Raw genomic sequence first — 16,236 nt, 5'->3', positions numbered from 1 at the left:
CCTAGAATGATATTTTGAATCCATTTTTTTGTTTGGATGTACATCTTTTTAGTTTGTACGAATCATTATTTTGTAAAGTTTGTAGGCACCGTACAAAATATTTTCTCCTCAATCGACACTGGCTCCCAGTAATAATCCTAATGCCCGGCAGAGATCCTCTGCAGGAGCCAGGAGCAGATAGGCACCAGTTTCCTCAACATCCTCACAAGTGCATCACCACCACAAAACCCGACGCGTTAATTTTTTTTTTTTGGAAATCCATCATTATTATGGTATTAGTGCTGTAGGAAATGGTGGGTAATCTTTTCCTTGAAAATTATGATCTAGTTCTCTGATTTGGCTTGTCTCCCACTGCTCATTGAGTTACATGCACCTATTTACCTATTGATTCAACCTAAAAGCTTTGTTAAGAAAACAGTTGAACCTAAAAAGTTAAGGGTCTGTCTACCGCAATGCTGGTTCCGCGGTCGACCGCGCGGAGCGCTACCAGCGGTCGATGCGCTGCCAGGCACGTATGCACCTAGGGTCCTAAGCTAGTGGGCCACGGTGCCACGCACCACAGGTGTACTGCGGTTCCTTGCTCCACTTTTCCACCTTCTCTTTTTTCCAACTTTCCTGTGTTAATTTTTGTCTTAAACTTTTTTTCGTCTCTTTGTTTTTTCTTGAAATTTTGTATCAAAATATTTACCTCCAAATTCTCTATTTCAGAATCTTTTGCATAAACTTTTTTGGCTCCTAATTTTTCTTGTACAAAAAATTTAAATGATGAATTTTCTTTCAAAATTTACCGATCTCAAAACATTTATGTCCAATTTCTTTTCCCTTTCTTTTTTTTATTTTTTCTTCCTTGCCTAGTTTCAGCTGTTGACTAAGTTCGATCCCAAAATTTAGCTCCCAAATGTTATTAAGTTTTGCTTCCAAAATATTTACTTCTATTTTTTTTTGTTCTACAAAAGTTATTTTTAAAATCTTTTATCTCCCAAGTTTGATCTTAAGTTTTTGCTTCTAAATTTTTATACCCGAATTTTTTTCTCCCAAATTTTGTTCTTAAGTTTTGTTTTCCAAACTTTTTCTCTTGAAATTTTTGTTCTAGACTTTTGTTGAAGTTTCCCTGAAAGATTGTTTCAAAAAATTTCCCAAAAAAAAATCATGATTCTTTTCTTATCTTTTCTATCTTTTTCTCTTTTCTATATTTTTATCTTTACGCTTTGACCAAACTTTTACGTAGATAAATGTTTTGTATCTAATTTTTTATGTGTATAGTTTCTTGTTCAATTGTATTCTCTGGTGGCTTTTGGGTCCTGGGATGTGTGCGTTCGCTGGGTTGGGTGTGGCGCGTTCTTCGATTCCTACTGCCCACATCATCTGCTAGCGGGCCTAGCGGTCCTAGAGCTCCAACGTCACGATATTAGAGCCATCATCTGTTGGAGTATAGACAGACGGTAGGTCTGGTACTCTGGTCGGAAATCGACCGTACGGAGCGCTCCCGTACGGTTGACCGTAAATTAGCGTGGCCCTCTGTCTACCTGTTTGTTTACACGTAAGTCAGTAAGTCACGCAGCAATCGGTCCCCTTGTTGGGTGATTGATTTTTTGGTTACACATAAGTCACCCACTCTGACTATTGAATTCTAATTGAAGTGTTTGGAGAAAAATGGCCCAGTCTTACTTCCATGTCTGCTGAGTTGTCTGTCTGTTGGGCTTTTTTTTTGCATTTCTAACATTGCTACAGTAATTTTGGGCTTCATAATGTTTGCTGTTGTTCTTAACGAGTCTGTTGGGCTTCTACTTGTTGGGCTATTTTCTGTGTACTTGGTAATTGGCTTCAGACCATAAGACAAAAGAGGATACTGAACCATGTAAAAAAGCACAGAATGAATTGTTTTGTCGACATTAGAGAAATAAAAGCTGCCAAAAAAAGTTGTTTGTTCAACATTGAGCCCAAAAACATTAACTGGAAAAGAAAACACTTCGCCAGTAAGTTTCCCACGAACAGGTTTTGGGGCATGGGCTGCCACAGAAAAGAAACAGCCCACAGAAAACCAAAATTGAGTAAAAGTCCAGAAAAATAATAACATGGGCCCATGCAAAACTAATTGATGAAAAGAAACAGAGCCCAATAAGAAAAAGATAAAAAAGAAAATAAAAGAACTGGGCCTCAAGTTATTGGGCTAAGGAAACTAGAAACCAAGAACAAAAGATATCAGTAAATGGGTCGAAATAGAAAAGGTAAATGAGCTGGAAATAAACTAAAAGTCAAATCACAATAGAAAAATCCAAACTGAACTAAACGGGATACAAAAAGGGCTATCGAAATGAAATAACAACAAAAAGAAACCCAGCTTATCAAAAGAAAGGAAAAGCCTAGCTCATCAAAAGAAAGAAAAACCAGCCCATGAAAGCAACTGGGTTGAAACTGGAAAAATTCCCACAAGCTTGTGTTACCTAGGAACAGGTGCTGGATCCATGAAGAGAACCACCAAGACAAGACGTGCATAACTTGTTCAAATATTTCCTCCACCGCTTCTTATAGCAAGTGCCCGCCTCATTAAACGATTCTGTTCGAATGCATCTAAAATGCAGTCTTGATGTTATTCTTCAAATGCATCACTTGATGTTATTTACGCCTCATTCCATCGAAAGGAACATATTTTCTAATGACAAATCTTTGTAGAGCCCATCTTTTCTAGTATATACTTTATAGTTCGCTTATTCTTTTCCTTCTTTAGGAAATTTGCTCTCGATCCATATTTTGGCAAACATTGTCTCAAATGGTAAAGGTAAAGGTAAAAACCAAAAGACACTAGCATGCAATTGCTAACACCGATCTGAGAGAATTTGATATTCGCATCAAATTTTTAGTGAAAATTCGTGTGTGCGTAGTCGGGGTTCATCAAGCAAGCATAGGAGTAGGACTCCTATCTTTTCTGCGCGCGGCGGAAGGAAATCCAAGCCGCTTCCGTCCTTTTTCGCCGTCCGGGAGGAGGAAATTTAGCAGGCAGGCGGCATGGAGGCTCGGCGGATCCGAATTTTCTTCTCCGATCCTGACGCTACAGATTCGGACTCCGGCTACGATCCAACTTCCGACGTCTGCGCCCCCACGAAATCAGCCGGCAAGACAGAGCTCGTGATCTTGCAATGCAATAGCAGGACCAACACCAGGGCCAAGATGAACCCTGCTGGGTGTGGTCGACCTCAAGCAATAGGCTCGTTGGCGCTGGCTGCGGCGGGGAGCCGCGCCGTCGGGTCTGCGCCCACGGCGCGGCGGTACCGCGGCGTGTACGAGCGCCAGCCCGGCCGGTGGGCGGCGGAGTTCCGGAGCCACCGGCTCAAGGTCCGGCACTGGGTCGGCACGTTCGCCACCGAGGAGGAGGCCAAGGCCGCCTACGACCCCTTCGAGAGGCAGTTCCACTCGTCGCCGCGCTGTGGCCCGCCGCCGTCGTCGTCGAAGCGCGGCGCCAACGCCGGTGGCGTTCGCAGAGCGTCCAATCCACCGCCAGATGAGAAGCGGCAGATTGTACTGGCTCTGACGACGGCGGCGACGACTAGGATGCTGCCGCCGTCGTCGGCGGGTGCGACGGCGGCGTCCGTGTGCGTCTCCTCCTCGACGTCGGCGTCGCCGCCACCGCCGCCGCTGTTCCGGGATGCGCGACGGCGCGATGATGTGCCGCGGAGACTTCATTCGATCTGGGCGGACGAGCCCGCTGACGAGGATATCGTAGGGCTAGCCGATCTTGCGCACCTTCCATTGCCGCGGTTCTCGGATGTTAGCATGGACTTTGATCCGGCTGATTTGTCGCTGTTTGATAACGGATTCTTATGACCAACACCAACAATCTTTTGATCAAGATGACGAGTGAGTAAATACTTCGATCCGTTCGCAATTCTTTCGACCAATCTGTACACTAGAAATTGAATGGCCACATGAAGATCATGTCTGCATGCATTCAGATTTGAGAGGCACATTGTGCTAAGATCGATTTTTCGTCAAGTTTGTTATGAATTTGTGATTGCTAGTATCTTTTAGGATTCACCATCCAATATTTCTTCTTCTTTATTTTGGGAGGAAATCCATTGGCTGAAATTTGGAAGGTAAATTTCATCACAACATAGTCTCGGAAATAACCTTTATTCTGGGCCCGCCGGGCTTTATGATCGAATTCACAGTAGCTTTGATACATATGTTTGGTAAACACAATTACTCACTACCAATTAAATCACAAGTTATTCACCATCCATGAGAAGACGGCGGCGGCGGGGGCGACGATCCGGCGGCTAGAAGAGCGGGCCGGGGCACTCGAAGGAGATCTCGCAGCCATCGATGGGCGTGAGCGTGATGGCGTGCCTGACGGAGTTCATGAAGGCCGGGAGCCGCGCGGTGGCCTGGCAGACGCACGAGTTGTCGAGGCCCATGAGGCGGCGGCAGCACGCCGTGTCGCGGGGGTCCTCCCATCCCACCTCCTCGCCGTGGCGGTGCTGGTGCTGGTGCCGGTGCCGCGACGACCGCCGGCTGCTGCTGCTGTCGGTGTCGTCATCGTCGTCGCCGCCCCGGTGCTGCTGCTCGACGGAGGTCTCGTTGAGCTGCTGCTGCAGCCGCGGCAGCACCCCGCGCCGCACGCCGGGGCCCGGGATGAAGTTGCGCATGCTGCACGCCTCGTTGGCCAGGTTGAACTGCGACCGGCAGAACACCTGGGCGCTCGCCGGCTGGTGCGCTCGCAGGATCAGGGCAGCCGACACCACTAGAGCTAGGCCTAGTGCCTTCTCCATGCTTCGTCTCCTTTTCAGAGAGCGCGTGCTGCTGTGCTTGGTTTTGCCTTGGGCGCAGCGAGTGTGGTTTGTTGATGAGTGATGACGATGAGCTAGTGATGATGCAGTGCTTAAATAGTAGTGATGATATGCGTCTTGTACCTCCGGTTATCTACTTCTCTTTACATCTTTTGGCAGAAGTTTTTTGCAATTTTTCGCCACTGAGAAGGCATGCTGGTAGAGATTAGGTGTGATAGCTTTTCTGACGGCTGACTGACACCTGCAGTCGGTAAAATCTCCTGCCAGCTACTGAGTTTTAGGTGTGATATCAGAGCTGTGATTAAGTTGGTGTGTTAAATCTTTTTCTTAGCTCCAGTGTATTAGTCATCTGGCTGTATATATGCCATGATGTCACGAGGAGCAAAAGAATCAAACATGGATTTGTTCCATGATCTACCATGCAGGATTATTGATTCTTCTCAAATGCACTTGTGTGAGTTCTTGTTAACCTATCTACCTTTCGTTGTACCACGTATAGAGTCTGACTCTCTGATGCAGGACAGCAGGGATACGGTGCTCATTTGAAGGCACACGCCCGTTAATCTTTGGAAACGTTATAAAAGCAGGTTAGTTGAGGGTGGTTGTTTTGATGCTAATGACAAGAAATGGAAGTTATCTCATTCAATCTTTACCGTAAGCATCCAACTGTGCGTCTGTGCCGGGCTGCTCGATATGAAATTATGCAGTTGAGTTTTCAAATGCATCGATCTACTCCGAGTCAGGATCGAAGCGCTCACAGACTCGGACGATGGATGCGATGACGGACGTGCAGAACCTATAGAATTCCAAATGGGCTGCCCGGCCCTAGCACGGCACTAACCCGATGTGGCCCGGCCCGATGCGGCCCGGCACTATCCGGCCCAATAAATTTTTTGTGCCGGGCCATGTCGGGCGCCGTGCCTAAATCACGGCCCAGGCCCGGCACTAAGGCCTTTTTTTCGTGCCGGGCCGGCCCGATGGCACGGCCGGCCCATCGTACTTGGCCGGTCCTGCTTGGGGGCGGCAGCGACACAGCCGCAGGGCGCAGCGCAGGGAGGCGGCCGCGCGAAGGGGGCACGGTGGCCGGAGGCGGCCGTGACCCCGGCGGGCGCCGCCGCAGTGGACGGCGCGGGGCCAGAGCCGGCGGCGGACGGCGGCACGCGGCCGCACGGGGCGGAGGTGGCGATGGACGAGGGGGGCGCCCGGCCAGGGGCTCGCGGTGGCCGGAGGCGGCGGCGGCAGTGGCGGGCGGCGCCGCTGTGGCCGGTGCGGGGGCCGGAGCCGGCGGCGGCGATGGCCAAGGGGGGCGCCCAGCCGGGGGCGCGCGGGGGCCGGAGGCGGTGGCGGCCGCGGCAGACGGCGCCGCTGGGGCCGGCGTGGGGGTGGGGGTGGGGGTGCGTGCGGAGGAGAGGGAGGGCGGCTGGGGAGTTGGGGTGGGGAGAGAGAAGAGAGGGTAGAAATTAGTGTTTGATGATTTTATATGTGGGAGGGAAAGAGGTAAGGGGAGGTGGACTGCTGGGCCATTGAATGTCTCGGGCCGCTATCGGGCCGGCCATTATCGTGCCGTCACTATGGGCCGAGATGGCGGCCCAAGCACTAAAAGACCGTCGGGCCGGGCCGGCACTAAGCACTATTGATCGTGCCTTAGGCCGGGTTAGGGCCGGGCTTTTTAGAGCCGTGCCTCGGGCCGCCAATCGCGCCCGGCCCATTTGGAATTCTATAGCAGAACCTACACTTACTACCGGATTCTAGTAGTTTGCCTGTGTGCCAAGCAAGTCACGTTTGTCGTGGGCTCTTTTTCGGTCACATGGCAAAGTTTTTGCTATTGCTCTTTTGGCCTACGGCAAAAAATTATACTCAGCAAAATTTGAATCAAAAAAATCTGAAATAATGGCAAAAAAATTTCAATTAGAGAAATCACAAGTTGTGGAATTCTTCACGCAATATTCACGAACCTTCCCCTCGCACCTAACCTCCTCTACCAATGCACCACACCCTCACTTGTATCTATACTCCATTCATCCTAAGAAATAGCGGACATTTTTCCTCTACTTAGGGTGGGGAATCGAAGGCCATTGCCTGAGGCCTACTACAATAGTTAAAGAGATAGGCGACTGCAATGAAAATAGCGGAAAGACATGAAAAAATGGAGATTATACTTTTTTTTGGAGGGGAGTAAAAAACCTCCTTCTTTAAAATAATCAAACAGGTCAAAATAAGGCAAAAAGCATGAGAATAAGAAACAATAGATCCGGGGACAAATAATCTTGTGAAAATAACCACTTTCCATTACACCATAATGGTACTCTCTCCAAACAAGCAAAAGATTGAGCAACTAGTGTGAAAGCCGTTGCGCTAACGCGCATTATCCACCACATCTTGCCGGTTTGAGACAAAGATTTGACATAGATTACGCTTTCTCGCTACTCGCCCGCAATGGTTCACTGATCAATACTTCACAAAGTAGTTGGTTCTTTGTCTTCATGAGGAACTTTAAAGCAATACTTTGAAGGCATGCTCGATCAGGACCCTTGCTTTATTGCGAGCCAAAACAGCTGCACTATTCACTTCAACATATAAAAGGAAAAAAAAAGAGTAAAAATGTAGTTACAGATGTGAAAAAAAGTGCCAAGCCTTGCTGACAAGAATTGCTCAACTCCCACCTGCTTTTCTTTCCACACATATTATACTAAATCAAGTGTAAATTGGTTATTTATGCCCCTAAATGAATTCAAATTAAAAAGTTATCAGCTACAAAGTTTCGTAACATTTAGAGATCTACAACTTTATTTTGGTAGTTTTTCCATCTGAGGTCGTTTATAAAATTTGAATTTTAAATTTGAGAAATTCAAACTTAGATTTCAAATAAAAAGTTGTCAATACAAAGTTTCATAACATTCCGAGATCTACAACTTTCATTTTGGTAGTTTCTCCATCCGAGGTTGTTTGAAAATTTTAAATTTCAAATTGAGATATTCAAATGTACTTTTCGCTAGCAAAAATTAATTCAAAATAAAAAGTTGTCAACTACAAAGTTGTATAACATCTGAAGATCTACAACTTTTATTTGGTCATTTATTCATCCGAAATAGTGGTGGTAACATTGTTCATAAATCTTATATATCTCTTCTATTTTAGGAAACTATACGAGAGATCTAGATTTTGTGAACAATGTTACTATTGCTCTATTGAATGAAGAAATGACCAAAATAAAAGTTGTACATCTTGAGAAGTTATACAACTTTGTAGTTTAACACTTTTTAATTTGAATTAGTTTACTGCTTCAAATGTGCTTTGAATTTCTCTTTGTTGCGTGTTTTTTCTCTAGCACTCTGGCAAAAATCTTGTTTCCTGAGTGCCAAAAAAAACACTCGACAAACAAGCAAATTTGTCGTATGCAAAAATGAAGCACATGGCAATTTTATTATTTTGTCGTGTACCAAAAAAACAAACAGCAAAGAGGTTCTTTGTTGTGTGCTATATCTTTGTTGTGTGTGCACACGATAAAGAGGTAGTTTGCCGTGTGCCCGACAGAAAACATACGGCAAACTACCAGGCACACAGCAAAGATATATATTATTTAGATCTAACTAAAATTTTATTTATATTTTCCTAAAAATAAAAACTACCTTTCAAACCATCCAAGGGACAAATTTTTCAGGTTTTGATAGTTGGATGGCCTCTATTATCTGGTTTTGTAGTTGAAGGTTGAAAATCGGACTTTTGCGATAGTTTGATGGTGTATATTGGACTTGAGAGGATCTTAAGATGCCTAGAGGGGGTGAATAGGCTAACTTGAAACTTAAAAAAACTTTCAAAATAGTCAGTACACAAGAGGCCCGGATACTCCGGACTTAGGGTCCGCAGTTTCCGGAGATATGGTCCGGAGTGTCCGGGTATGAATGCTCGAAAGGAAAACTACTGGGTACCCTAAAGAAAATTTAGATTTACCAGGGTTCCTTGGACTTGTTTTTCATCAGTAGGTTCTTGCTAGAAGCTTGTGTATGCGTAGATCGGCCGGAAACCCTAGAAGATTAGTCTCACAAGAAAATAACTAAAAGCTCAAGTAAAGAAGACACAAAGGAACAACGATTTGTTTCCCGAAGTTCACACACATAGGTGTTACATTTCCATTGAGGACGAGTTCAAGAGACGGTGCTCAAGAACCCCTATGCTCCTCGCCCAAGGGCGAGACCAACTCTCAAGCCCAAGATCACTTACTATGGATTCCTCCGAGAGGAATGGCGAGTACAAACTTCTCGTGGAGCTCACAAATCTTGTTGAGCACTCACGAGCACGCCTAGCCATCTAGAAGCACAAGGCTTCAAAAAGTAACAAACTTGAATCCATTGGCTTGACGAAAATTCTAGTGCTCAAGCATGGGAATGTCAGCTCACTAGCATAAATCTTGTCTCTTGCACCACTCTCACTTGAATCCCTCAAGAAAATCACTCAAGGATGGAAGGGAGGGAGTGAGAGAGCTCTTTCAAGGCTCCTTTGCCTATTCAGTTCAAGAATAAGCAAATACTTCTCACACAGAAAACTAGTCGTTGGCCAAAGGGTATCCGGAGCCTTCGGGTATATGTCCGGATACTAACCCAGAGTCTCCGGGTTCAGCAGGAACTTCACTCAAAAGGACTTGAGGATAATTTTTGAGTGGCTTTTGTGGCTCACAGAGGTTTGTATAGGTTCTCTTGAGCACTAGATCCAAGTCAAAACCTGCAGATCAAAGTCACTCTTGATAGTATGGTGTTCTTGTACCCAAATTCAAAATAAAATACTATTCTTCGAGTCAATTCAAAACACCACTTTCATTTCCTTTTTAGGGGACGCGCTGCATCATTTGTTTCACATGTTCAACCTTAGCACCTTCACACATGCTAGAATACAATATTAAACGTACATGTGTTTTGTTATCAAACATCAAAACCCCCTTAGAGGCCTAAATATCTTTCAATTTCCTCTTTTTTGGTGATTAATGACAACCCATATGTACTGCATTTGATAAACATAAGGCATATATATCACCAGCATATAAAGAGCTCCCCATTGATGTATGCCATGAACTTAAATTTCTTTGTTGATTTTGAAAGAACACACATGGAAGTATCTCGAACTCATAGGGACATTCATATTTCCTTGTTGGTTATTAAAGAACACACAGGGAAACAACTCGAACTCATAGGGAAATTATATATTTCATGTGCATAGATAATTAACAATAAACTCTATCTTTTCCTAAAATTTTACCACAGTAGAATTTTCTAACTAAATTTAGATATTATTGTTAAGATTATATGGTGATTGGAGATAGAAGTTTGAATTGTCCCTAGAAGACCATCAAAATTATCATCTATCTCCAAGGCATTGGCTAGAATGGATCATATGATCTTGGATATAATTTTTGTGCAATTTTTTGTCATAGTTAATGATAGTTTGCATTGTTTTAATTTTCCATAATAAAACCTAATCGAATTCTAACAGGAACAAATAAAATTCACTTTTCACTCAAGAAACAGTATACAACCTTGAGGATGCACAAGTTTATCGACATGTGAAAGATAAGGCAAATAGGCAATTGATATGTGAAAATTCTATTCCAAAGATCCACACCGAATGTATCTTTAAGCATATTAGCAAATCCTCAATTAGTGTTGTTCGGGTTGATCTCAGCTGGATTGATCAGCTCCCTTGGGTTCCATGATAACCAATGAATTTTTCTTCTTCCCCAGTAGAGTTGGAAAAAATATGTTAATATAGGAACTCTCCAAATACTGAGCATGCAAATGTACCTTGTAAACAAACACTTCGTTGAAAATCTATATGGTAATGAGTAGTTTTAGCCCGGTTATACTTTTATGCATCCGGGCACGGACAGGGAGCTGCGACGACGGCGGGGTAATGAGTGCGAGCGGCAGAACAACAACGGCGGGGTCAGGGAGCTGCGACGACGGCGGGGCACGGAGCTGTGGCAAACGCATTCCCGAAGCTGTGATGAACACCAAGTTGAGCGTATGCAACATTTTAGCCAACTTATGCTAAATCAACTAGTATTTTGGTAAAAACTCATAAGCATTTTAGTTTATAGGTTGGTCTTTTTTCAATTTCGTATAGGCATTTTAATGAGCGGCAATAATATTGATTTGTAGTAAGCAATAATATTATTCTAGCTAGACAGAACAACATATTTCATTGAGCAATTTTGTGGGTATCTTATTGTAACAGCCCGAAAATTCATATTCAAAAATCATTCGAATTCAAGACTTTTTTTTAATCTAATTGCATAAACTCTTTCTTGAGCTCAACTCCTAGTGCGCCTAATCTTTCTCAAACTTAATCATCATTGTCTCTCACACACGCTTGAACCAATCAGCATCCTTTTATCTCCTAATCTCTATTTCTCTCTTCATCAAGTGAGCTCACACGTACCCCATCCACATATGCAGTAGCACACTTAAGCATGCGCATGCAGCCACTTGCATGGATGCGAGCTTCACGAACCAAACTTTGCACCACTTGCTCTCGAGAGACACAGTGGCAGCATGCATGCGCACACTCGGAACAGCGTCGCCGGCATCTTTTACTTCTTGGCCTCACCTGCCCGTCACTCGCGACCACGCGCGCCACAGTTCGCTCTGCCGCACCCGTCACCTCGCCACAGTTCGCTTTGCTGCACCCGTCACCTCGCCACAGTTCACTCTGCCGCACCCGTCACCTCGCCACAGTTCGCCCTGCCGCACCCGTCACCTCGCCGCAGACCGCCGCGCATCCCGCTGCCGGCCACCAGCGCGCTGCTCCACGCCAACCAGCCCCACGCACGCGTAGCTGCAGCGCCGTCAAGCACAGCGCCGCGCGAGGCCGCACATGCCCGGCTGCATCCCCATCTCCGGCCTATAAAAGGCGATGCCGAGTTCTCTTCCCCGCCGCGCCATCACAGTGCTCGCTAAGCCTTCCCGCTCCACTAGCTAATCCACCGCTCACAAGAACTGAGAGTCGTCCCCTCGCTCGAGCTGTTCCCGATGAAGGTGAGACCCATGACAGCTTCTCTCATCAACTCCACACATCCCCATCGTAGCCTCCTCTCCTGATCCAAGCTCAACGAAGCTCAGAAAGCCACGGCCATGGCTGCCACATGGCCGGAGCCGACTTGCGCCTCCCATGCTCGAAACTGCCAAACTGGAACCCCCTCGGCCTCCTCTTTCTCCCCATGATCTCAGTTTCTTTTTATGATCAAGCTGCAGAAGCTTCACGTGCCTCCCATGGTGGCCAACGCAGGGAGCACGAAGCCCCTGTATGTCGTGCCCTTTCTGTTCCTTTCTTCTTGGGCCAAGGTGTTAATCACATCTAAAAGCCCAAGTACAGATTACACATGCTCAGCCCATCACGTACAAACCATGCCCATGATTGGAGATGATCCATTTTATTTAATCACCACACCCTATATTACACTTCTCGTATTTCACCCACCCAAGCTCCAATTCAATTAATTCTTTTTCCTAAATTTTTCTTCTAAAATCACATACTATCTATTACTCCTATTTTATTTCCTTTCCTTCCGAGCTCATTTTATTTTTATATGTTGTGCTTGTTTGTGTGCCGTTGTGCCGTTCTCGCTCGTAGCCGACGGAGTGACCGAGGAGGAGAACGCCTAGGAGTTTGGTGGATAGTACCGCGAGCCGGAGTACGCAGAGCAGTACTGCGGCCGGAGCCCAAGAATGAGTACCGCGAGCAGGAGCTCGACTTTGTGAACGGCAAGTTCAATCCCGCCCTTTGATGCATATTTTGTCCTAATTTTTATAAACACAACCTATTGGCCTGTTTTATAAAATTGCATATGTTTTGCCTGCTGCAAATATGGTTGGATAGCCACCCCTTGATTTATTATAACTATTCCTTGATCACCTAGATTAATGTCTGAATGTGATCTGTTTGGACTTTAATCGCTACTAGAACGCTTAGGACTTTAAACACGATACAACTCATTTTATAAAGGAAAAATGTGTGAGTGTGTGGGAAGGGAAAAATGAGGAATTTCGAAAGATGAGTTTAGACGGGATGGATGGCACTTCTGTGTGATTTGCCGAATGGTGTGCTCGAACTTGTGTGGTTGAGCAAGGAAGGGACATATCCATCTTGTCATAGTTAAGGACCGAGTTGGTGTGTCATCTTGCCTAACTCCACTATCGTGCAAACCACTCGACCATTGTATGGGCAATGGCTTAGCATAAACTCCACTAGTTAGTCTGATAGCCATTAGGAGAGCTGAGAGCAACGGGTGACAAAGGAGAAGGGATAAGCTCTGTGTGACTGATGCCCCGGTTAAACCTCGGTGATAGGTCGATGACCCCTTAATGGATCCCGTGGTGGCTAGTCAGGTCTAGCTAAGGTGGGTAATGGCTTTGTTGGGATCTGCACCGACACTAAGGTGATCGTGTTGTGGTACCCCACTTGTGGGTAAAGTTGCACACCTCTGCAGAGTTAAAACCTATTCGAATAGCCGTGCCCATGGTACTCGGCGAGTTACAGTTTGGTCACACAACTAGTGTTTCTTCTCGGAATGGATGGGTTGGCGTGAGTTGTTTTAGAAAAGTGTCCGGCAGTTGTGCTGTGTGCTATGGCGGATGAGGAGTTCGGTAGCAACTTAAAACTTGGATCCTGTGTGGATCAACACTATGCGTTACTCGGTACAAGAAAACTTGCTTTGAAAATCTTTTCTTTCAAATGAACCCCTGCATAAAAATTAGTTTTCCGCAAATTAAACCCTAACCTTATCCTTGATTTACCCTGTGCATTATATTCTGTTTATACCCCTCCGTGGGTGTGGTTGGACTTGCTGAGTACGTTTGTACTCACCCCATTCTTAATTTTTACAGAGGAAGATCCAGACTTCGTTCCCGAAAACGTTGAGTAGGGGTTCCGTCCTGCACCCAACCTTACCTGTGGATAGGGTCACCCGCAGGAAGTTCCGTATGGCGCAAGACTCTGATGACCCCCTCTTCGTAGTTAATATCGTTGTGTGGGTGTTAGTTGTTATCCTCGCGATAGTTGCGCTTCACTGCCCACTTCCGCGTAGAGTTGTACGGTGATGTACATCTGATGTAATAAAAGTGTTATCAGTCTCCTGGGACTGATATTGTATCACTTTTAAGTCTTCTCTTATGAGGGGACACTTCAGGTGGTATTAGAGCCGTAGGTTGGCCGTAGGACGTGACCCTAGGATCGAGACCCCTTTTTCGAGCCTTTCCACATTAGGACTTTCTTTGCTTAATCCTTTTTCCACTCATACACTCACCATTGACTCTTGCTCTATTCCAGATGGCTGACAATGGATGGAGTGGCGGAATCTGCCATGCAGAGCCCGGCCTTCCTAAGTTATTGATACTCAACCTGGAACGCATCGGAGTGGTGGACCCACCAGAGTACGTCTACCGGGAGTACGACTCCAGGGGCACTCTTCGGTGCGACATGATGATTTTTGTGGGAAAGAGCACCCGCTACCCTGACGTGAACCCCTGGTTCATCTCCACCACTGGCTTTCGCTTTCCAGACACCTACCGAAAAGCCGCCCGAAAAGCCCTGCGACGTCTGCGTGGGATTTTTCCCGCCTACTGGAGAAAGAGGACGCATATGGATTGCCCGAATGAGAGGACTTGGAAGAGAAGAAGAAGACCTAGAAGATACGGTCTCCCACCTATCCATCTACCTCACCAGCCTGGATGAACTCTACCGCGAACAGGCGGCACAACTGAAGCACCAAATCCACAGGGCAGAAAAGGCAACCCAAGAAATGGAGGAACAACGGACCAGAGCCGTGCGAGCCGAGTATTCCCTAGCCACTCTCCAAGCCCAATGGCAAGAACACGAGGCTCATAGAGGAGTAGGAGGGTGGATAGAAGAAGAGCCCGAAGAAACCCATTGGGATAGAGGTACTAAGACCGAAGATAATGTGATGGAGCAGTGTCTTCCACCAAAGAAGCGCCCTATCCAGATCGAGGAAGAGTCCCCATGATAGGAGTAGCACTCCAAGCTAGAACCCCTATCCTAATAATCATGTATCCATGGAAACTGTACCCCTCCATATTGTAATAATAAGTACCATCTGTCCCCTTTGTATCTAAATACTTGTGCAAAATTTGTTCACCCTATCTTTGTTTTCAGATGGCTGAGGAAGGATGGACCCAGGGCAATTGCCAAGCTACACCTGGCTTCCCCATCCTCTTGATCAATGCATTGGAAAGCCTTGGCGTTACGGAACGCCCAAGGTACTACAGCAGAGAGTACGAGCACCATGGTACCCTCCGCTGCAGGGTGATCCTGGTCATCGCCAGAAGTGACCGCAACCCCGACATCCAGCCATGGCGAGTGACCGCCACAGGGTTTAGGCACCAAGACACCTATCCCTTGGCCGTCAGAAAGGTGCTCCGTTATCTATGCCGGATTTTTGAAAGACACATAGCCCCCACACCAATGAGGTTCTTCCCTCCGGCCATCAAAACCCCAGTTTGGGAAGCTCGTATGAGAAGCATGGAACGACGCCACCATGAAGAAGACCCCCTGTACCAAATGGCTACTTACCTAGCCTCCTTGGATTAGCTCTTTGATGAGCAAGCCAGCATCCTGAGGGAGCAGACCCATCGAGCCAAGCAAACAGAGCTCGCGGTAAGACTGCAACAGATCCGGGCAGCCCAAGCCGAGGCAAGAGCCGCAGCCACGGTCAGCAGCGAAGCGGCTGCCCAGGAGAGCCTCAGGCAGGCCCGGGACCGGCGTATGCAACAATGGAATAGAAGTGGAACGCCAGTCCCGGCAATTGGGGAAGGCCATGTTCTACTCGGGACGCCCGTCATAGGATGGGGACCACTCTTGAGAACCCCACAAGTTCCACCCGAGAATCCTGAAGGGTCTACTGCCGCCGTTGAAAGAGAAGCTGTTGTGCAACCCTTGGAAAATGGAAACCTAGAGGATGGCAAGCAAGGACTACTCGCACACTCCGCCCCTGAAGGAGGCTCGCCCCGCGAGTAGAATACCTGACGCCACCCTAGTGTTATGCCCACCCAGCCCCTTTGGCTTAACTTGTACCCGTAAGTGTGAACCGGTACCTGGACGTGAAGTACGCATTTTTGTCTTGCCCCCGTTGTACCCTCCCTTGCAGTAATAAAGTTGTGTGTGCTTGTTGTTTGCTTATTTGTATGACTGTGTGCTTTTTGGCGGAAGGTGGATTCTGCCTTTTTAAAAATATGAATTAAAAAACTTAAACATCACTTAATCCTAATCCCAATCTCACAAAAACTCTACTCACTCTACAGATAGCTTCCCGAAGCGGTACGAGGGCCTCCCGCAACCGGACCCCTGCGGCCGCTGATGTAGGAGTACAGCCTAATGGACAGAATCCTCCTCAGGAAGAACAGGAAGTGAGCCAGAATAGAGAAGAAAATCAAGGAGAAGTGCCACTGCC

The 16,236-nt window shown here is 46.5% G+C and overlaps 3 protein-coding genes across 3 annotated transcripts; 1 reads left to right on the top strand and 2 right to left on the bottom strand.

The window, feature by feature from the left end:
• The first annotated feature begins 3,006 nt into the window (after positions 1-3,006).
• On the top strand, positions 3,007-3,822 carry LOC120678068 (ethylene-responsive transcription factor ERF118-like). Its single transcript, XM_039959228.1, has one exon. It carries the CDS (start codon positions 3,007-3,009, stop codon positions 3,820-3,822), a length of 816 nt encoding a protein of 271 aa, XP_039815162.1.
• Positions 3,823-4,109: 287 nt separating this feature from the next.
• On the bottom strand, positions 4,110-4,834 carry LOC120679903. The gene has a single exon (XM_039961561.1). The coding sequence runs from the start codon at positions 4,764-4,766 to the stop codon at positions 4,275-4,277; it is 492 nt and encodes a 163-aa protein (XP_039817495.1). The 5' UTR covers positions 4,767-4,834; the 3' UTR covers positions 4,110-4,274.
• An 876-nt stretch (positions 4,835-5,710) lies between these two features.
• Positions 5,711-10,765, bottom strand: LOC120678067 (vegetative cell wall protein gp1-like). The gene is made up of 2 exons (XM_039959227.1): positions 10,639-10,765; positions 5,711-6,204 (listed from the first exon to the last, which is right to left on the bottom strand). The coding sequence occupies exons 1-2, from the start codon at positions 10,763-10,765 to the stop codon at positions 5,711-5,713; spliced, it is 621 nt and encodes a 206-aa protein (XP_039815161.1).
• Positions 10,766-16,236: the final 5,471 nt, after the last annotated feature.

The sequence above is a fragment of the Panicum virgatum genome, chromosome 6N (assembly GCF_016808335.1).
Source record: "Panicum virgatum strain AP13 chromosome 6N, P.virgatum_v5, whole genome shotgun sequence".
Lineage (NCBI taxonomy): Eukaryota > Viridiplantae > Streptophyta > Magnoliopsida > Poales > Poaceae > Panicum > Panicum virgatum.
Note: the sequence above shows the minus strand (reverse complement) of the source record. Positions and strands in the feature narration are given on the sequence as shown.